Raw genomic sequence first — 22607 nt, 5'->3', positions numbered from 1 at the left:
ACAAGCTCAATAATGATCAGTATTTACAACTTTTAGCAGGAGGATTTTCTTTTTTAAGAACCAGTTTTACTTCACATGGGAAATCATTGTATGCGTTACATAAGTGCATGTCAGTGTGCATTATAATAGAAGATATAATCAGTAGTCTCCCATTCTCTTTGGTGATGGGTTGATGCACTAGGTTTAAAGGTCCTGAGTAAGGGAATCTCAATAACCCCAATCAATGACAGTCAGCTGCAGGCAAATAGCACACCAGTGCCCTCAATGTAAATATGGCTTAGCAGCACTATTAAGCATTCAAGGATATCTAAAAGGCACAAGCTGTGATACAAATGTAAACACACAGGTCAAAAATCATGTAATTTTAAAAGGTAATAAAGAAACTAGTATCAATTGTCCCTTTCAAATAAATTAAGAGTTAAATACACAAACTACATTTAAGTAAATGCTTTCCAGTATTATTCCATATAATTGAAATGTAGCTATAAAACAAAGCAAGGGCTTTTGTCTTCAACTCTAATTCCTTAATTATTCATCTTTATATGGTAAATAAATTAAGGACTGCCTTTAAATGTTTTATTATTATTTTAATTAAATACAAAGGTATTGCAGTGCATTTCCACCAGGAAAGTAAAAAATAGATGAAGTTTGGCATGATAAAAATAAAACTACTCATGGAAAGTTAAAATTGTAAAATAGTAATTACTTTTTTTCTTTTCTTGGCAGAAATGGTTTTCCATACTAGTGACAGCTAATGGCTGGCATTCACAAAGGTGTCCAAAGATGCAGTAATCTCTCCACTGTCAATTTGCCTGTGAGTCATTAAAACTACATGGCGTGTACATTTTACTTGTTTCCAGGTCTGAGTCGCTTCCTAACCAAAACAATATTATTCACCTGCCACGTCTTCAGTATCCATTAAGGTGTGGAGAATGTAGAAGCCCTGCAGCTTGCTTCCACCACTCAGAGTTAATAGAAGTTAACAAGCAGTAATGGGATGACAAAGCCTGTATATTACTCAGGGTGGCAGTCAAGGCTCTAAGGGAACACCAATACAATTGGATTTTTCTTTTCACATGTGATCTACATGCCCCTGGCTATTTACTGGTGTTATTTACTGTACAAGATTCACAATTCCTCTTCATTGCTTGATATGACAGAGGTGTTTGTCTCACGGCAAAAAAGGTGACTGTTATCTCCATGAGGGATTAAAGAAGCAAAAAAAGATGAAAAGTGTTGATGTGTGTGATGAGGTTGTATGGTGGCTGAAGTTGAGAGGTGTGAATACAACAGCAAAAGATAACTGTGCTGCAAAGACAAGTCTTATTTTCATTCTAACATGACAAAAAATATTTTACTTTTCTAGGCATATAGCCAGCTAAGATGAGATACTTCTAAGAAGGATTCAGGGTTTACTTGGACAAATGGTATTTAAACAACAGTATAACAGAATCCAAGTGCTGCTTTATTTATATCAATTCACAGAAAACCAACTAAACCATGAGGGAAAAGTACCACTAAACCTTTCAATCAACTACAGCCAGTGAGCTAGTTTATAACCTCTGCCTTCATCATTATCTGTTGTCTTTATTCATAACACAAACACTTTTCCACTCCAGGATTAGAGTGATCTGTCCCGTACTGAATAGTGCATAGCAGCTGCAATGGATATAAAAGGGTGTTTTTGAACACAGGATCTCTAAAGGGACATGGGCAGAAGAATAAGCTGAGCAGAGAGCGGCTTCACATCAGTATCAGATTAAGGCTGTGAAACTCTGCGTGATCTAAATGGAAATACGTTGAGGAGGTACAAAGTAAGACACTAGATAAATACAAACCTCAAGAGGACTCAGAACAGAAACCAGCAGTTAAGGTAGTTCCCAGTGTTGGTTAAATGTCTTGTGTATACATGGTGGTTAGTTATTACATTTTCCCCCATTAATAAAAACTGCCTGAGGAGGAAACACATACTTAGGGGTGATGTCTGCAGCATATTAGCTGAGCCAAGTTCTTTGTATTTCGAAGAGAGCTGCCAAATCCCCATTGAGCTGGACTTCAGATATTTTCTGGGTCAGCTCACGATACCTCTCCACATCCACCACTGGGTTCAACCTCATCCTACCCTTCTCCACATCCCGCTGCCACGCCTCTCGACATCTCTGTAGCCCCTCCACAGAACCTGACTCTGGGGTCTCATTAGGTCCAGGGTTCATCCTTTTCTCCTCACCTTCCTCGTCCTCTTTTTCCCCAAGTAGCAATGACACACATTCCCTGAGTGACGCAACCTCTTTTTCTAATGCCAAAGAAAATATTTGAGCTGCACCCTGTTGTCTGCTATTTTTTACAGGATGAATGGAGCAGGACACAGGGAGGTAAGTCAACAGTGAGTTCAGGAACTGGATCACCTGCAAGTGGCTGCAAAGGAAGAAGAGAACAAGAATGTGCATGTCATTTTATGACACAGACGCGCACAAAAAAATACATTAAAACAATAAAACTGACATGTTTTTTGACGTCTTTATATAATTTCTGTCATTTGTCAGCCCCTTCATACCCAGATACCTGTACAGGGTATATTTGTGGGATTTGTAATTTTAAGTGCTTTGCCTGCCAAAGAATCCTAATCACTTCATTCAGTGAAATATCATACTGAAATATATCCTAGTCAACTTCAAAACCTTGTCAACTCTGAATCTATTAATATAAATTGAGCAATATCCACAAATACCTGCAGGCCTACCTGTCTTAGATCTTTTAAATAAAATCAAATACTAAAAAACTCACCTAGCATGGCTTTGAAATAATGAAAACCAATAACAGGATCTTGACATGAAACATAAAAATGGCCTTTAGAGACTGGAACATAAAGGTCAAAATCCGAGTTATTTATAGTTTTTTGACCTGACCTTTTTTAGGAAGGTCCCGATTTAGTTAGATTTAGTCCCCATGCGCATGCATGCATACATCTGTATTGTATTGGTTGATGAAATTCAAACGCATGCCAAAAGTATATACACTATTCCACTGATCTAGAGCTGGCTGTAATGCACCAGCAAATACAGTAATGAGATAGCAAGTAAGGAGTAAGTAAGGAAGGAAAGTAGAAAAAATTTTACTACAACAAGTAGATACAATATGTGTGATGTACCCAATGCAGTTTTCAAAAATATTCCAAAAATTTGCTTACTAAATATTTTAGAAGGAAGGAAAATGATTCAGTATTTTGACCTCAAGGATACTCACAATGCTCTAACAAAATAACCTTAATGTTTGTTTTCAAGAAAAGTTTGCAATGCACCTTTTACTTTGAAAATCCTTTTACTTTATAAACTGGCAAAAAGAAAATGCTACCAAAACACTTACAAACTGTGAGGCCAGTTATATAGCCACTGCACTGCATCTGTAAATTAAAAACAATTTACCTGGAGTGGACAGAGAGTTCCCCCTGGAAAGGGGTTATCTGATGCCAGCACAGCAGCATGACAGCAGATGGTCCTGAAGAATTTAATAGTAGATACTGAGGACTCACTTCTATCCTCCTACAACCCACTCTTTTCTGAATCCAGTCATCTATATCACCTAAGCTATGATCAGGACAGTCTATGTGGAAGACCCAGCGTTCCAGCACTGCCAACAAACTCAGCAAGTCCTCTTTGGCCTCATCTGAAAACAAATTTTAAGAAAATAATGAATGTCCACGTGTCAAATTAAAATCTAAAAAGTCACAGGCACTGGTAACTTTACCTGTCTTGAGTTCAGGGTTCTTCAGCAACTGAGTTTGGAAATCACTGTGAATGTCTAATACAACTTGACCACAATACAGGACAACCGGTGCTAGATTGCTCACGAGGGAAAAAGCATCTTGTCTCTGGATGTAATGGAGCATGACACAACACTTGACACAGCCAGAGTTCAACAGAGGTGTCAGACTGGTCACTGCAGTCACAGCCAGTCTGCATGTGTTGAGATTATTGGGTCTGCCGGCGTTGTGCTGCTTGCTTCTTTTGGCTGCAGGCTCTAGGAATGTTGAGGCAGGAGTGGAGGAGTGGGAGGAGGATGATGAGGGGCAGGGCACGGGGAGCCAGAACACTTGGCTCTGGGTCTGGATGACTGCAGGCATTGAGCTCTGGCCTGTCTCTGTCAGGATGGATAAGCTCACACTGGCCAGTGGTCTGAAACAAAAATAACACATCACTAACAATCAGATATCACACAGACAGAGGGGAGTCAGATGAGAAATCACATACAAAACTACAGACCGAGTGTGTGAATGAATGTGGGAGCTTACTACACCGATATCTCCAGGTAGTGAAATTACATCAGCTGTACAAGTGTGCCAATCAGAACAGCAATATACAGGCTCTCGAGGCAGCCATGCCAGAAGTAGTTTTCCTCCACATGTTAGAAAAAAAAAAACAGGAACAGGTGGATGGAAGAATCTGATAGCTTCTTCTATCCACAAAATGCTCTTGGAGAGTTATTAAAAACGTGTTGCCACGGTAACCATCTAGCCACCCAGTATCAGCCTTGAGAAATTCATATATAGTTGGGAATAATCAAATAGGCAAAAATGCATCCTTAACAATTGATGCTATTTGTTGACTTAGATTAGGTGTTTATGTTTAAGATTGCCTCGTTGATTCAATCATTTAATCATGTAAAAGAAATGTACCATGTGATTTACTCAATATGATTTGCATTGTTGTGGTTCTGACAAATCTGATCATGCAGCAATGATACCGTCTGACAGCTGGACAGTAGTACTTCTCACTTGACTAGCGTTGTGCATGGAGCACCATATTAATATTGCCTGCATCTTTACCATATGTGCATGGACCCACTCAGCCAGATGAACTCATTATGCCTGGAAGGGATCATGTGGATGCGCGTTTTAGAAGACCACTACTGTAATGTTCACATAATGTCATGTTCAATAGGCCATATTTAGGAAGGTTAATGTCCCAGTTCATAAAACTCACACATTCATCACACTGAAAAACATACAGATTCACTTCATTAAAAAAAAAAAAAAAAAATCATGTTTACACAGAGCTGTCAGTAGTTAGTATCACTCCCACAACCATTTGGTTCTCAGCGATGCGATGCCACAGCTTGTCAACTTGAGGCTCTGAAGACACTGCTGGCATGTCTTGCGTCTTGTCATCCAAGGCCTCATCATTTGACTCATCATCACAGTCCCATAGAGCAATAAGGCCTTCCTGGACAGAAAGTGCAAAGACTATAATCAGAAATGACAGGTGTGTGACAGCACTGACAGCAATAGCAGTTTATGTCAGAATGTGAACAACCATCCATTAAGTACTCAAATAGCTGACTCTTTTGAGAGCTATCTAAAAACAAAGAATTTCAAAATATAGTATCATTATTCCTAATATCACAAATTAGTTTTTCAAAGCAACAAAAGGAAGGACATGCAAGGAGTTTCTTAGAGGTAGCGGCTAAAATAAAATTGTATATTACTATAGAGCTTTAATCTAATTCTTACAAAAACATATACCTATCAGTATATCCCTAGACTGTGAACTGTTTGTGAATATGAGACTACTCATATAACCTTCATGACAACTTATCAAACTGAGAATGCCGAGATAAATAGTAATATATTTCTTTGTTTTATTGCAATACATTATAAATCCCTACATTGCTTTGAAGATATGAGACAATTTAAGTATGTTTAAAATATGCTACAGACATAGAACTAAAATCTAATTGCTGCAATTATCATGTCATCAGACTTCATGTCAACTATCCTAGAACACACACATGGTGCTTTGTAGAAAGTCTGTGGTAGATCATTTTTACAGGAACAGTACCTGCTCAGGCTGTGTGAGGATAGGTTCTCTTTCTGAGACAACATCAGTAAGGGCTTGAACCGACTGCTGTAGAACTCTGTCTTTCAGTCTCACGTCTCTCTGAAGCTCCTGAAGCACGGCCAATCCACTCTTAAGTGACAGACCACAATACAATGGTGATACATTTAGTATTATAAATCAAACACACCGACTAAGACACTGAAAATATTTTAACTTGAAGAAAATGCAATCTCATAAAAATGTAATGATCTGGTCAGATGATTATACAAATTATGCAACTGCTAACAGACTAACCTCTTTGCTCATGTAAAAGAAGTGTGTGTCACAAGTGTATTCACTTTTGATTTTCAAAACAGAATTTGTAAAACAATCTCAATCAATCTCATGGCACCACTTCATCATGGTACAATTCCACCAGAAAGATGATTAAACTATTGTGATTTATAGTCTAAAATACTTTTTAAATGCACACATACCTGTAGCCTGGACTCTAAAGCCCGGAGAGTGAGAAGATAGTTTTCTGGTGGAGGAGGAGATTCATTTGTTGTTCCACTGTCCAGGCCACGCTGAAATGTCACGAAGACCTCTGTCACTTTTGCACTTTATTAAGCGGAATACACGTAACTGTGAAGCAACCCAGTGAGATGGAACTTACAGAGTATGAAATGCCACAAAAGTCAGTGAGGAGAAAATGATCCAAAGGTGGTCCTGTTACATCTTGAGTCTTAAAAATCAACAGCATCTGGTCTGTTCCACATTGCAGGAAGTCATCCACATGGACAGAGCTAACACCTGACCAGTGGGAAGCTATCTGGAGAAGAGAGTTTAACAAATTAGCGCCATGAAAACTGAATAAATGATAGCTACACAAAACACAAATAATGTACATATAGTGAAAAAACATTTTTACATACAGTACCTGAAACGTTTCCCTCCATACAGCACAAACATGCCCCTGATGAAAGGATATGACAAACAGGCAGCCATTCCTTCCAGTGTTGACCATCTGAATATCTTCAGGCTGCTCGAAGGGCAGCTGACACAGGTCTTTTACAATGCCGTTCTCAAAATAAACCATCTGTTGATTGGAGGTTGCTACAACCACAGCAGATTTCAGCAGACCATCCACTCTGTCAGCTGAGAGCACCAACATGCACCGTGTGATACATATGTAGGGGTGAGGTAAAATCATACAGCCATCAAACACCTGTCCAGTCTCAACACAATATCCCAGGGTTTGTTTTGTGGCCTGGTTGTTAGGGCACTGATCTGAATCATTTTGCAGTCCAAGAACAAAAATCTGTCCTTTGTGGAAGGGGATTTCTGCCATAACACAGTGGGACAGCTGAATGGGTATCTGTCTCACCTCTCCTGCCTGCAGAGATGTATAGAAGACCGTGCCAGCGTGAGTCCACAACACGGTGGGACCCTGCAGGATACACACGCCCTCGTCCATTTGATAAGGGAGCTTGAACTCAACACAGGGCTCCATACGGTTTGAGCTGCTTAGTGTGAGAAGACTGTACTGGAAGCTTTCTGCTTTCTCTCTCTTCTTTGTTAGCAGAACACACTGTGTGCTGACTCTCTTCTGAACATCTATGGCACACTGACATTTCACAATATCCACGATGACAGACCTTTTCTTGCTGATGACAGCCGCTCCGTCGGACGCCTTCGAGAACCTGTTTTCTTCGCGTTCATATGAAAGGCTGTTGAATACTAAGTTGCTCCTTTCGCCGTCATTTGAGGCTCGGTTACAGTTGAATAATGTTATCTTTCCACCAAATGACAGCCGGTGTGCGTTTCGTTGCATCTCTTCAATGAACAAACTCTTCGTCAGTGGGTCCAATCCTTTCCTATTGACAGCTTAAGTTAGTGCTAAGTTGGGAGGTTTCGTGCCAGAAGCACAATTAAGGCAAACAAATGTACGACTGGTTGCTACGTTCAGCTGTTACTGAGAAGTTTAGCCTTATTTACCTTTTTCATATCGACTGTTTGTACATTTGTAGCAGCGCGCCAACTGGAAGTAAACACTTCCTGTCAGTCCAAGTGCATTATGGGTGAGAGCCGGAGAGAAAAGTGAGTTGACGACATTAGGCAAAAATGTCGTGCTTGCTAGTCCTGTTTTATAACACACTAACTGCGTGAACGATAAGGCAAAACCTTTACCCCATGTCCCGTGATCTTGAATACAGTACAACAACCATTCCTCTACTCTTTTAGTTGGAACAAACACACAACGGAGAGGCGTGGCCACGGTCAGAGCCAACATGGCAATGACAGGACGCCAGTTTCACACATCGCACTGATTCATCTTAACGTTAGCCAGCTAGCTAGCTCAACAAGGAACTACCAAAGAGCCGGGGACAGTTGAACATGGCTGAAGTTGATCAACACGAAGGGGAGCAGGTACCGTTAACGATCGCTACAACACATATATGCTCTTTATACCAAAGACCTGTCTAAACTAAATTCACTCTGTTTTGACAGGACATCGAAAAGAAAATAGAGGAGACGCGACAGAGATTCAAGAATGAGTTCCTCCAGGGTAAGACAATTTTTGTGGTTAAGCTGACATTAACTTGCAGCATGACAAGTCACTTGGTTTTCATTGCTTTCTTCCCGTTATTATCGTGTACACACGTTTAAATAACGTAGATAAATTGTGCAGTAGTTGTGTCTTGGCGTCATGTTGATAACATGACCTAAATGCCCAGATAAGCTCCAGATAACTAACTAGCTAACGTTAACTTTAGCTTTGTAACGTTATAGAAACAAGTCACGTTAGCAGTTACTGTGCTTTAATTAAAAACGACATTATTGTTTTCTGTTAGGCTATTTGGAGGTTCAACTATAATTCTACTATCATAGCTTTAACAGGGATTTTAATGAACTGTTAGGACTGTCACTGTTGCTCAGATAGAAACTTTGTACTAAACCTTTACCTGGATGTCATGTGATTCAGCCCTTGTGTTATGTTTACAGACTCAACAGAAAAATATGACACCAGAGATTTGGAAAGGCTCCAGACAGAAGACGCTCTGGTGGAGAGCTACCTGTCGTGGAGACTTTATGTTGTTGATGATGCCCTCAAAATGATAGATGAAAGTCTTCAGTGGAGAAAAGAATTTGGTCTGAACGGTAAGATCTCATGCTGATGTTTACTCCTCCAAAGTAGTTCGAGGCATTCTTATTAATCCCTGAACTTAAAAACTCAATAATGAAGTACTCTTTTTCAGATCCTGATTTAAAAAAAACATGTTTCTTAGCTAATAATCTAAATGAATAATAATTTATGATATAAATACATAAAAAAATAAGCCCAGAGAAGCCCAGCTTTCCAAAAACCTACACTCAGAATTAGATCAGATTATTACATCTTAAATTCAAGCTTTCAGTAAAACATTTTTGATTTCTAGTGAACCATACAGTCAGTTCAGTAAAAGTATTGAGGTTCAATGTCCAGCCCTGCCTAAAAGTAGAATTGATGCAATATTTAGATGTTTGCAAGCCTTTGACACAGATCAGTCGCTGTTTTTGTGCTGCTCTGGGATGAGTCCACACAGAGTGTCATTGTGTGTTAAATGCCCATATCTCCATGCATTGGCTACCCCCGAGAACAATCCTTAGAACAGAATGTTTTTCTGTTCTAAGGAATTTCTCAGCATAACTGTTTGTTTTTGTCTTTATTCCCATAAATTGGATTTATTAAACTGTTGTTTTTAGGAAATTTAATGTAGTCATTGAGTTAATAGTTCTTTAGCTCTTCTGTTTTAAAAGGGTGCTATTTCTCTGTCAGTATAAGCAGCTTCAGCAAGAACAACCTGAGAGAAACTGGGTTACGTTTTATAAAAGTGTTATACTAAGTCAGTTACTTCCCCCAAACATTCAGAAAGTAATGTTGGTTAGTTTCGCTTTACATTTAACAGAGATTAAAGTGCTTTCATTTCAATATAAAGGAGCTAGAGAGAAGGATTTAAGTAGTACAGAAGATGTGCACAGATCTTACAGTGTTGTAACATGTGTGGAAATGCTTGAAATTAAAATGGATATTAGTTAATGGTGTAATATGTCTCTGCCTGTGTGTTTCAGATCTCATTGAGAGCATGGTTCCTAAGTGGATGTTTGAGACTGGTGCTGTTTATCTCCACGGCTATGACAAAGAGGGCAACAAGCTCTGTATGTACATGTTTTATTATAGACCTTTTTAAACTCTGCTGATACAAACCTAAGCATTTAACTCACATGCGCTTATTATATAAAAGGTGGCAAAAACATTAGAAACACCTCTTTATTCACTTCAGTACAACCCCACCATTCTCTGTGTCCTCAATAATAAACATATGATATTATCACCTTTCTGACAGTTTTAACAAAAACTAAGAAATCATTTTTTGTAAAAGTAGAATCCATAGCAGAGCTCCTGTTTTATACTGCATTAGATTGTACAGGTGTAACTAGTTAAGTTTCCAGTGAGTGTGCATGTATGTAACATCAGAATATAAAATGCATCATATGATCTCTTTAAGTCTCACAGAATCAAATATCACTTTAGATTAAAAAAAATGGTACACTATAATCTTTTAAAAGATAACAAATAAGTCAATCAAATAGAACAAATATCTTTTATGTGAGCACTGTTTTTAAGTAAGATATGCTCACAAGTCTGTTCCCAGGTTAAATTAAGTCATAGCTGTTTCTGACATGCAGAGGCTCTCATTCTATATCCCAGCTAAAAGCTAAGACCGGCATTTATTAATTCCCAAACACAATTAAATTGCTTTAGAATGTTTTGTGTTCACTGCTGAACTAAGATTTAGCAGTCATGATTAATAGCATTAGTTCTTGAAATTAATTTCTGCCTTAAATAAATGTACAAATACCATTGGCATTTTGTTTTATTTTCTCTTGAGTGAGCACAGGAAAAAATACATGCATATTAACAAACGTTCCATTAAATGTATTTATTTTTTTCTGTTTTTATAAATGCAAATCTAATCATACCAACAATTTAAAACAAATATCTATCTATTTTATTTTCTCTGTTCAGTCTGGTTTCATGTAAAATTACATGTGAAGGATGCAAAAACAGCCTTGGACAAGAAGAAGTATGTTGCCTTCTGGCTGGAACGATATGCAAAGAAAGAACCTGGGATGCCACTGACTGTTGTGTTTGACATGACCGATTCTGGCCTCAGCAATATAGTAAGTCCATAACATTTTAGAACAGTTAGATTTTTTTGTTATACAGGTTTTTGATTTTGCCTCTTATTTTGTCTTTAATATCCAGGACATGAAAACATTTTATTTTATTTTATTTTATTTTATTTCACTTTAAACATTGTGACTGCCCCTGAAATGTCATTGAACATCCTCCCTTTTCTTGCAAGACCAAGCTGTTTCAGCTCTGGTCGTGCAGGAACCGATGCTCTCCAATGGTTTTACACTTTGGAGATTAAAGTAACCTTTAAATCCTGTCGGTCAATTTGAGTCCACTGTCTAATCCGTAGACTCACTGTGTCACAGACGTTAGCCCTTTGGTGGAGCTTAGTATCAGTCAGTGTATTTTATTGGCTAGGCTCTCTCCTGGAGAAATATCTCAATTAAATACCACTAAACCAATACAAACCATTAAAAAGATGAATAGTTATGCAGTCAAAATATGAAATGAGCAGATTAAAATATCAGATTGGAAGGCAGCTCCACAACATACAAGCTAGAACAAGGTTTGGCAATGTGATTACATTAAGACTCCGGAGTAAAGCTCCTGCATAACAATTAGGCTTCTAGCCAATTATGGAGCCCAGTCAGGATCCACAGGCTGTATGTATTGGCATATTGGCTATTTGTCTGATGATTGTAATTAACATCAAAGATGAATGAATTTACCCAAAATTATTTAATGGGTGGTGAAGGGTTCCACCTAGGCATACATTCACTATATACATCAATCTCTGATAATGAAATGTTTGAATCATTAGCCATTTGTTATTGCTGGGGAGAAATATTTGACCAAAACTTGTACTTGTGCTTTTCCAAATAGGTCAAAACAAAATAGTAGTAAAGGGTCAAAATGCAATTATAATGGTGCTTCCATGGTATTTTGTTGAATCTGAATCCAATTCTAAATAACCATATTGAACCCAGATCTTTTTGAATTCAAATAGTTGTACTAGTTTAATCATAATCAGTTGTTGTTTTTTCTTTTTCATTTGACCCCATGTTATAAAAGATATAACTGCGTTAGCAACTTCTAATCATGTTAATCACACGGTTGATTGGATGTGTGTTTTAAGGACCAATGTCCAGACAAACATGATACCGACCTGAATAGAAACTAAAATTAACTGGTCACAGAATCTGATTCACAGAGTAAAGTGCAACACTGGTATGACAATGAATTGTCATTCCCCTTTTCCCATTAGTTGTATACTTCAGATAATAATGTATTTAGCAGTTGCATTCTTGACTTCTGAATGTCTGGATATCGCATTCAAATATAGTGCCCAATTAGTTAAATACAAATTTCTTTCTCTGCCAATAGTAAAAGTTAAAATTGTGATGATGTTATGAAAATAAATTTCCAGACTGTGGAAAAGTTTTACTCTTATAAAATAGTTGGAGATGTCTTGTCAGCAGTTTTACACAGTCTATGCTTAATAAATACGTACATGGGTTATCGGTGAGGTATTTGTTGTGGAGCCTCAATTGTGTATTTCACCAGTTTGAAAGTCTGTCTACAGTGGAATTGTATCAAATTCCTTCCTTTAATGCAATTTAAAAAAAAAAAAAATTAAGTAACATCCTCAAGTCTTTCTCAGACACAGCACATGAGAGAGATCGAGTGGAGGGCCATTCACCATTCACAGGAGTCTGTGATGAATTTTATGTAAAGTGGGTCACTTCAGGTCTAGAGGCTGTTAAAAGTGAACAAACATTACTTCCTATTCATAAAGCATGTTTGATAGTTGAAGTCCTCTTTGTGGCTTTGCATTTTAAATGATTCATTGTTTTTTACAATTTGTGTTTCAGGACATGGACTTCGTGAGGTATATCATTAATTGCTTCAAAGTATACTACCCAAAGTTTTTATGTAAGTAACAAAAGTTGCTATAGAAAAACAATAGACATTTACAGACATAAGTAAATGCATTACATCTGCTCATTAATAGTGATTTACATTTTGTCTGCATTTACTGTTTCAGCCAAAATGATCATCGTCGAAATGCCTTGGATCATGAATGGTGAGAATGAACCTTCCGTCTATCCATCTAACAGTCTTGTATAGTCTTAGTAACCAGAAACCATCTAATAAAAATCTTATCCTGACTTTATGAGCATGAACATGTGTTTTAATTTCAGCTGCGTGGAAGATTGTGAAGTCGTGGTTAGGTCCTGAGGCAATCAGCAAACTGAAGTTTGTACCCAAATCTGAAGCCCTGACATACATAGGCCCTGAATACTTGCCACCTCATCTGGGTGGGACGGTATGTATGTATATGTATGCGCCACACTGATCTCTGTAATGTTCTGTTATTGATGAGATTTGTATAGAACGTTCGTGACATAACAAGTCTGATTAATTCCAGGACCCCTTCAAGTATAGCTACCCACCTCTTCCTGATGATGACTTCCAAACACCCATCGGTGACAACGGACCTATTATTAGTGAGGATGACACGGAGAGCAAAGAGGGTGAATTGGAGAGCAGAGATGCCCTTGAGTCCAGCTTCAACTCAGAGGTTGTAGCAAAGCCCAAAAAGGTAAAATTCTCAAGTTTATATCTAGTTATTAGAAGTCCTCTCAAATAAAATGTGTTCAAAAAAATCCTATACTTTCTTTACAACTGAACACCATTTAATTTCACTACAAGCAGGAATATTGCGTGTTGTATAAGTCTCCACTTTGGTTCTACTGTTGAATAATACTGGTGAATGAGTTTGGTTCATATATCGCTGATGTGGAAAGTTGTTCCGTTCAGTGTAACTGCTCTCATGGAACAGTTGGCTGAGAGTGATTGAGTCATGATTTATTTTGATTTTGTCATCTCTTATAGAAATGACAATCTGCTCTGCTCTCAGTCATAGTAGATACCTCATGGTCAGAGATTCCTTCTGTTTCCTCTGTCATCCACTTTCTTTAAACTGAGCCATGAAATCAGGCCACTCTTTGGAGACAACTGTGAACTAAGTGTCTAGTAATTTCCTAATTCGGTAGACTGTAAGCTCTTCTTCATTGTCTCTGTGAAGGTGACTCATAATGTCCGTGCTACAGTTAAATCCAGCGGTTATGCTTGTGCATCACAGCGAGCACGCTGCTTCTATCATCCTCTCAGCTCCTCGTATGGTCGACAGACGTTGCCAAGTCTGTTGCATCTTAAGCTGTTCCCTGTTACAGCTAGACTCCTGTTTTCCCCTATACAACAACATGTGGCACCAGTGCAGACTCCCTACATGCTTTAGGTTGAATATGTCCACAGCCACTGCCCTTCCTCTCACTGTGGTGTCACAAAAGTTCACCCACTTGCAGTCATGACTGCAGCTTATGCCACAGATTGTACTCAGTCCCTACAGGCTGAACCAGCTCTCACTTGATAATCTATTTAGCTTCTTTTCTAACTAGCAGCATGCAAAGAAAGCCTACATGGAAATGGAGGGATGGTATTAAGGGGTCATCTTAGGATATTCTTAGTGTTAGGAAATGCCTGTTGAAGACTTGCACTAGACTGTACTAGACGTGACGACACTGTTTTAAACCATGGCTATTTATTCTTTTTACTCTAATAGTCTATTTAAAGTTGCAGCTGTTACTTAGAGATATTTTATTATTTTGCTGCCATAGTCAGGGGCCAGCAGACTTGGTATTGGCCTATATCTAATGTGAGAACTAGGATAGATACAGTAACTGCGCAGCAGTTTACAGCAGCTGCTGTGGGTTTTTTACCCACTACTCACAAGACACAAACTGCATCTGCTGGGGAGTTTAATGGTGCTACATCACCCCAAGCTACTCCCAAGAGCCCCGTAAGCCCTAACAAACAAACAGTGTTGCCATTGTTAATAAATTCCATATTGGTCATGCACAACAGATTTACATTTACAAACCGGAGATATACAAATCGGCTACAGCAATGAGTCATCAAGTTTGAAGTTTTTGTCATTTATTACATTCATCATGTCAACTTGTCATTCTGATGTATTTATGGTGAGGGAAGTATACGTACTCCTCATAACCCAAGAGAAAAGGTCCTTATCTATCCCTATTAGAGTATGAATTACTTAATTTTTATCTCCAGATACTAAACCTACAGCATTGCATTGAGGACTGTAGTGCTTGTTTCAAGTAACTACAGCAAGCAGTACAGTCTGTCTGTGAAAAGAAGAAGTAATACTTCCGGTTAGCTTGGGGGAAAAACGTACAGAAGTTACACAACCATCCTGCAGTGAGACAGTGAAATGCTATTAAAGGGTTACTGAAGTTTATTTAGGATGAGGGTAGTAGCACACCATCTTTTCTCTAAATTCCAACCTTCACAAGTGAATTATATTGAAGTTAAAATCCATCTCAATGATTATTCATATGAACTGTAATGCTGCCACTGGCTACTGTTATAAATTACTGTATACCAATTGTATTTCTGGAATCTTTATGAAACCTATTATTGGCTTAGGTTGTTATCTAATAGATAAAACTACATGCACCTGCATTCCACAGCACGTGTACAGACCTCTCTGTTTCTGATAGATCTTGTCTAAACAAACAAGAGACTCTTCTCCTCCTCCACCACCACCCAACCCAAAGTCTCCTGGGCAGCAGTGCACTGAAAACCTGATGGCTTTGCGAAGCTAATTGCCTTTCTCTCTGTTTTAAAACAAGGGCTTGATGGGGTAAACAGTGTAAGATCACACCAACACAAGGAGCTCTGCGTCCGGAAGATTTCAACAAACTGGGAAAGAAGGTGTACTCATGTGATTTTTGTGAGTGCACCTTCTTCAAAGTTGACTGACGTCACCACCACCCCCGAACATCCCTTGACCTGTCCTGGATTTCACATTTCAATTTGACCCTTTTAGTTTTATTGCACTTAAAGTCGACAGTATTTCAGACTTCATTTAAAAGGGATGTAGGCTAGATGAAGGACAGCCTACCTTTTGCACAGTATCAACATTGAACCAAGTCAGAAACGTATTTCAAAATAAATACCGCAGAGCGGTAGACAGTCACTACTGCCCGTGTACAATTTAACATTACTTGTATGTTTTAACTTTAAATTAAAAACTACCAATATAAGATACTAAGATAATTACTGTTATGTTACAGTAGGTCAAGCTAAACAGCACAGCACACACATAGCACTAAATCTCTTTCATTATTGCCATTTGTGCCTTGTTTTCTAACACTCCTTTACCAGATCTGTAACTCTAGAAGGTGCTAATGATTCAGCCAATCTGATTTTATGCCTTTTATTATTGACTTTATAATGAATGGATACTCACCATTACTAGCATTTCAATATTTTTTTGTTAATTTCTTTGTCTCTGCATTTCATCTCATACACAATGTGTAGAAATCTTAATGAAGTTCTCTAATTTTAGTTTTAATATTGTTTAACTATGGTCAATTTTATTTCTTTGTTCATGATTTTCATGGTGGAAGTCATTTATTCAATTAATCCTTTATATTTTTATTTATTTTGTTCTTTTTAATCACTAATGGGATTATGTATGAGCACTAAAATATTCTAATACCTGTTTGATACAATATAATTTTTCAGAGGTGAAATTTATATTTGAATTTGAGCATGTTTTACTTTTTTCTACTGACATTTTTACCAAATTGTGTTAAGCTTGCTTTTTTTTAAATCCTGAATAAATTGAGACATTTCATCAGCAGCTGGTTATCTCGACGTCTTCATTGTGGCCGTTTCACGACAGTCAGTCCTTAAATTAAGATGACTTGTTTTGTCACAGCCAAGACACACTTCCCCTCTGAGTCACAAATGTTCATCACATGCAGAGTCTGCTCACCTTTGCCCTCTCCCTCCATTCCTCTCTTGATTTGCTGTGAAAGCATACATTTGCCCAAATTACCTGCTCTATCCATAATGTCCAACGTGCAAATGTTTTACTGTTTCTGTCCTGTCAGCTGTTGCATGGTCTTGTGGTCTGCCTGGGGGATGATTTGGGCCAAAGTTTATGGATGTTTTGCTGAAAGTGTTCGTGTATGAGTTATATCATGACCTTTGTCCTGGTTGAAGTATTTTTGTTTTATCAGAAGTCATGTTGTTGGCTTATAATTTGGTTCCGTATTCTCACGCACATGGACGTTGTTATTCTGGGCTCTCCCTAGAGCCCTGAGATTTCTTAGTAAAAGAAAAAGTACATTTTGAAAGAAAGATTCTATTTTGATAGCATAACATTTCAACATTATTTCAAGAGAAGCATTTAGTAATCATTACAAATGACTGTCAAGGCCTTCATTTACTGATGGCTTGTACGTGAAGGAAAGGGTCATGATTACATTATTTTATAATTAAATGCTCTTTGTTTTGTTTTTTTTGTCTTTTTTTTTTTGTTTTTTCTTTTTAGGTGAACTTCCTGGAAGATAGTTTGAGGGCAGAGGACAATGATAAAGGAGACATAAGCATCAGGACCAAAGGAGCAAGGAAGCCAGTGACCACCTTCAAAGGCACTCTATTAGATGTTAGGTGGGTCATCATTCTCCCTTCTCCACCTAGTTGTCACATACAACTCTGCACCATTAAATTTGCAGTGTACAGTAACGCCAGCCTGCTTTTTGTCTACAGTGATGTTTGTCTGGGCTTTTATATAAAAATGTTGCATCTTTTTTTTTTTTTTTTTTTTTTGAGAGCATGCAAATTTCAATGTGCACACAAGTTTACCCTTCCTTTTTTACGCTGATTTTAGCCATACTAGTTCTGTCACTCCAGGGATCACAGTAACGATCTGTCTGTCAATCTGTCTGCCACTTTGATCCAAAATGAAATATCTTAGCATTTACTAGACGCATCAGCACAAACCTTTGTACAGTTATTTGTACTTCACAGAGGATGAATCCTAAGGACTGTGGTGATTTTCTGTAGCATCACCTTGCTGATGTGCCACAAAATTTGACTGAATTGAACTCACTCAATCACTTTAGTTCAGTTCATTTTTAGGTCAATATTTATATGTGAACAAAACTTAGATTTTTGACCATGCACCATAGATGTATTTAAAAGAACAGGATACTAGACTGACACCTGGCACCCAGTCACTTGTCTGAGAATTGGTCATCTGGCGTTTAAGCCAGTAAGGTTTGCTGGCTGTGTTGTATCCAACTCTCTTAATACCAAACAAATGACTTTCCCTTCAGCTTCAGCTCTACTAATACACTATATAAAAACAATTGCTTATACACCAGGGGAAGATGGTGAACATTGCATACACGATCTTTACCAGCACCAGCATTTTAGCATTGTCGGCGTGAGCATCTAAATGTTACCATTTATCAGAAGGCTTTACAGAGCCACTGGAATGGTAAGTCCTAGTCTGGTTTATAGTGGTTGAGCAGCAACTGAGTGCATACTGTATGTGCTGAGGAACCGCATACCAAAAGGTATGCATTGACTAAAATGATCTCTCCAGTATTGGCTCAAAGCCTCAAGTTGTTATTGATGTGCTTGTACCTTTATAGCTCAATTGATCTGGTCACACATCGGTAGGAATTAGGGGTACTGCCAATCAATAGTTCACTGAGTAGAAATGACTTGGTGGTGTTAATTATTAATGGTGCCCCAGTAATCAGTAGCACTGGCCAGTGATCATTTAACCTTTAAGAAATGAGCACACTTCACACATGCCGTCAAAAACATAAGTTTTAATTAAGATTTCATTGAATTGCACAGAAAGTGTGATCTTCAAAAGCCCACTTTTATTGCACATGTAGAAAGGGAGAGAGAGAGATCATTTTTTACAGAGTAACACCTTCGATGCAAGCATTTTTGACAGCTCTATGCTGTTAATTACAGTCTTAATTATAGTGCAAAGTGTTCACTGAGACTTAATTCATCAAATCACATTCTAGTTACAGCAAAATTCAACTATACCAAACTTAACAACATGCACAAAGTGGCAGTGTGCATTAATTCTTTGATTTTGGCTTTCGATTTATTAGTTTGATGCATGATTGGGTCTATTGTTTGCCTAAAGCCCATCTTAACTTTTCTATCCAAAGAAAAGCAGGTTCATGTAGATTACTAATTAGACAGTTGGTCATCTGCAACGCAAACAGCATGTAAACACTTCTACATAGGTCCATTTAATGCTTGTTTACTATTCTCTGCTACCAACACACTCTCTGTTCATGGCTCATAAACTTTCTCTTTTTCTGTCTTTCACTCACCAGTGCTCAGCCTGCCAGCTGCTGTCTATCAAACACAGACATCAACACGCTAACAGAAAAGGAATATTTATTATATTTATCCAAAGAAAGAATTTTTGTCTTCAATAAAAAAAATCTGCATAGCTGCATAGTTAAGGTGCAGGAGTAGCATGAGGATATACATACCTGTTTATATGTCAAATACGAACAACAAAGAATGCTGTTAGACAAGTCAAAACTCACGCATCGAGCGGTTTAGTCTTTATTGGATTGCACAAATAGACTTACACTATAAAATAGATTCATAGTGTAAATTAATGTATTTTATTTGAGCTCTGGTGGAAGCCAGACAGCTTCCTAATGTAGCTCCTCTTAAACTGTGTCTCTTTTTTTTTTTTTTCTCCCCTCAGCCCTGCAGAGGAGCTCAGCTTTGGTTCTGGAGAGACAGAGAAAAAAAGCCTCATTATCCTGACCAATGTGACCAAAAATCAAGTGGCCTTTAAGGTGCGTGTGAAGGCACTCACATGCATGTGGGCTTGGGATTAGTTGACAGAATAGCCATTATACACTGCTATATTTATATAATGATAAAGACTGTGAGATTACATTGATTCTAATTCTGTTACTTTGTTCTGATATGAAATGTCATTTGTAAAGCTGAATTACGATTTGAAAACACATTTGAAAACTTGAGGATTCTTCTTTTCATAACTGTACAATATATATCAATGTAAATTAAAGTTTTAGTCAAATCAGTCAAACAAAACCATGCATGTGAATACCATGTGCAGTGCTTACTTGCATGCATTGTCCCTGTATGCTGACATTTCATATTGTAGACTATTTAATTAATTCCTCAATCATAAAATTTTATGTGTGTCATGTGGTGTCTCCACAGGTACGGACCACAGCACCAGAGAAGTACAGAGTGAAGCCCAGTAGCAGCTGCTGTGAACCAGGATCTTCAGTAGACATAGTGGTGTCCTTACATGGAGGTATTGCACTACAGATGTTTCCAAATGCTGAACTTCATAAGAATTAAATGGTTCAGTCTTTTACCATCTCAAAATGTCAGCAGCCACTTTTGTTTGCCTGACATACATATTTCAAGAGTGATAAAAGACAAACCATCAGACAACTGACAGCGCAGTACAAGTAAAAACATTTTGTGGAATTTTAAACGGCAATTAAAATTTGTTATTCATATTTTAGTTTAGTTTTTTATAACATAAATATGGATTTCTATATTTATCCAGGCATCAAGTCCCAGAAAAATCAAATACACTTTGGTCCTCATCTTGTTGACTTGCATGAATTTAGTGGTTGACATTTGCTCTGAATTGTTTTCTCACAGGTTGTCAAGTGTCTCCACAGGATAGATTTTTGATTATGGCTGCTGAGATGGACAATGTTGGATCACCAGAACTTGCACAGTTCTGGAAAGAAGTACCGAAAACCAAGATCATAGAACACAGGTGCACATCTGTGTTCCTTAGTTAACCATGTAATTAAATATGTAAAGAAATGTGTACACAGTTGTGGATTTCAGTGCTTGCCTCCCAGTACACAGTCACTCTTGTGGCAGTGGACTTGAATCCCAGTGGTTTGGCTCATTATAGTGTGACTTCCCACAGATTGCGCTGTCATGTTCTGGAGAGCATTAAACCAACAGTAAGTCCTCTCAGGAACAGCCTTCCAGAAACGGGGACCAATGAGCAGCAGGAATTAAACACAGTGGTGAGTTCTGGTGGAAGAGACGCCTTGCTCCTTTAATCATGCATTCTTTAAGTTGTAATATATTTGTTCACTGAAATACCTTTGACCACTATTATAAACGTCTTTCTTTTTAAACACATTATAGTTTAAGTTTGCTGTATCATTCAGAACAATAACAATCCCTTATCACCAGGTCATGCGAATGATGACTCTCAACTTGCGGCTGGAGCAGAAGGTGAATTCGTGTCTTTGGGTGCAAAAGGTTCTTGTCGGCTTGGTGCTGATCCTTGTGGTGCTGAACCTACTGTGTGTCTACCGTCTGGGTACTTCCCAGCAACCATCTTGACCTACCAGCGCATCCGTTGCCTGCATCGGTTAACCACAGACACACAGACAGCTCCAGCGGGGCCACAGTAGACCACCTGAGGCATGGTAGTCCTGTGGTCTCCCCTTCCCCGCCCTCCCCGCAGGCTGCTGTCATGAAGAGGAGGAGCGCTGACTTTAGGGACATGTGAGTTGTTGTGGAGTTACTCTATGAAGAGACTATAATAGTCTCTTTCAGGCACTTGAGATCACAGACACTTTTAACTATGTGACATCAAATCATTATTGTATTTTTAAGACTAAAAGTAAATGTCAATGGAAAAGTCACATTATGTAGGAAAAATTTGTAATTTTTTTCATCATATTGTACATTTTTTATAATATATAAATCTCCAGAATTTGAAATAAACACTTTTGTCAATTTACCTCATTTGTTTAACATGTTAATGCTTTTCTTCACACAAGAGTACTTTTATGAAGCTAAAAATGCACGCCTTCATCTTGAGATGTAGATTTTTCAGTCGCTCAAGTTTCTTGTTTTGCTTAGGTGTTCACACTCATTAAAAAACCCTCATTAGTACAGAGGTGTCTAATTGAAAACATCACTGTGTATGACCTAACGAAACCTCTCCTCACTCAGACCACAAAGTCGCAGGAGATCTCTGTCTCCACTATCTCCACTATTTGTTTTAATTACCCTGACACTTGCAAACTAAAAATACGAAAGCAATTACTGGCAAGTACAAGGACATGGCACAACCCACTTGTAGCTTAGTGCGAAGCACCGATATCTATAACAAGATCCAGCTTGGAGCAATCAAGACATGAGCAGCTGCAGAAGGAATGATTACCATTTGGTTATTAAATACGTGCACGAGGGTCGTCTGGCATCAGCATTTGCAGTGTGTTCACAGTAGGTGGTGGCTGCCTGCATTCGAGGGATGATTAGAAAGATTCCAGCAATAATGAGTAAACTAATCCTACGTTGACCATAAACATTGGACCATTGCTTGTTCTGTAACTCGTTCTATTTAGTATTTATCATGTGGTTCCTTCTTGTCCACTTTATGTAATATCTCTCAATTAATAGCTGTTTGTAGAAGGAATTGGATAGTGGATTTAAAATGTGTATGTGTGTGTTTCACTTAAACTTTTAGTAAACATGCATTTTGCACTATTTGGAGAGAAAGAGCCTAAGCAGTAATAGGGGATGGGGGTTACTGGAGTGTTTGCCTCTAGAGAATAAAAGTAAAAGCTTTGGTGTCGCACGTAGGTGGGTTGATTTTAAGTGGACTTGAGTACAAAACACCACCTGACTGATCCTGAGAAATCTTTCAGATACACTGCACT

General features: G+C 38.1%; 2 protein-coding genes across 3 annotated transcripts; one reads left to right on the top strand and one right to left on the bottom strand.

Annotated features, from left to right (window-relative positions):
- Positions 1-7683, bottom strand: fancb (FA complementation group B). Of its 2 annotated transcripts, XM_026376107.1 has the most exons (9): positions 6754-7683; positions 6490-6645; positions 6311-6400; positions 5835-5963; positions 5047-5219; positions 3745-4172; positions 3580-3663; positions 3423-3495; positions 1-2415 (listed from the first exon to the last, which is right to left on the bottom strand). In XM_026376107.1, the coding sequence occupies exons 1-9, from the start codon at positions 7645-7647 to the stop codon at positions 1995-1997; spliced, it is 2448 nt and encodes an 815-aa protein (XP_026231892.1). In that variant the 5' UTR covers positions 7648-7683; the 3' UTR covers positions 1-1994. The 2 variants fall into 2 exon arrangements, with proteins under 2 accessions (XP_026231892.1, XP_026231891.1); XM_026376106.1 differs by having other exon boundaries at positions 3423-3663.
- A 425-nt stretch (positions 7684-8108) lies between these two features.
- On the top strand, positions 8109-21682 carry mospd2 (motile sperm domain containing 2). Its single transcript, XM_026376108.1, has 15 exons — positions 8109-8243; positions 8325-8382; positions 8820-8975; positions 9927-10013; positions 10885-11039; positions 12867-12927; positions 13040-13078; positions 13197-13321; positions 13424-13597; positions 17423-17541; positions 19628-19721; positions 20116-20212; positions 20572-20692; positions 20852-20954; positions 21127-21682. Exons 1-15 carry the CDS (start codon positions 8211-8213, stop codon positions 21277-21279), a joined length of 1575 nt encoding a protein of 524 aa, XP_026231893.1. The 5' UTR covers positions 8109-8210; the 3' UTR covers positions 21280-21682.
- Positions 21683-22607: the final 925 nt, after the last annotated feature.

The sequence above is a fragment of the Anabas testudineus genome, chromosome 21 (assembly GCF_900324465.2).
Source record: "Anabas testudineus chromosome 21, fAnaTes1.2, whole genome shotgun sequence".
NCBI classification, from domain to species: domain Eukaryota; kingdom Metazoa; phylum Chordata; class Actinopteri; order Anabantiformes; family Anabantidae; genus Anabas; species Anabas testudineus.
The sequence above is the reverse complement of the archived record's forward strand: the minus strand, read 5'-3'. Positions and strand labels throughout refer to the sequence as shown.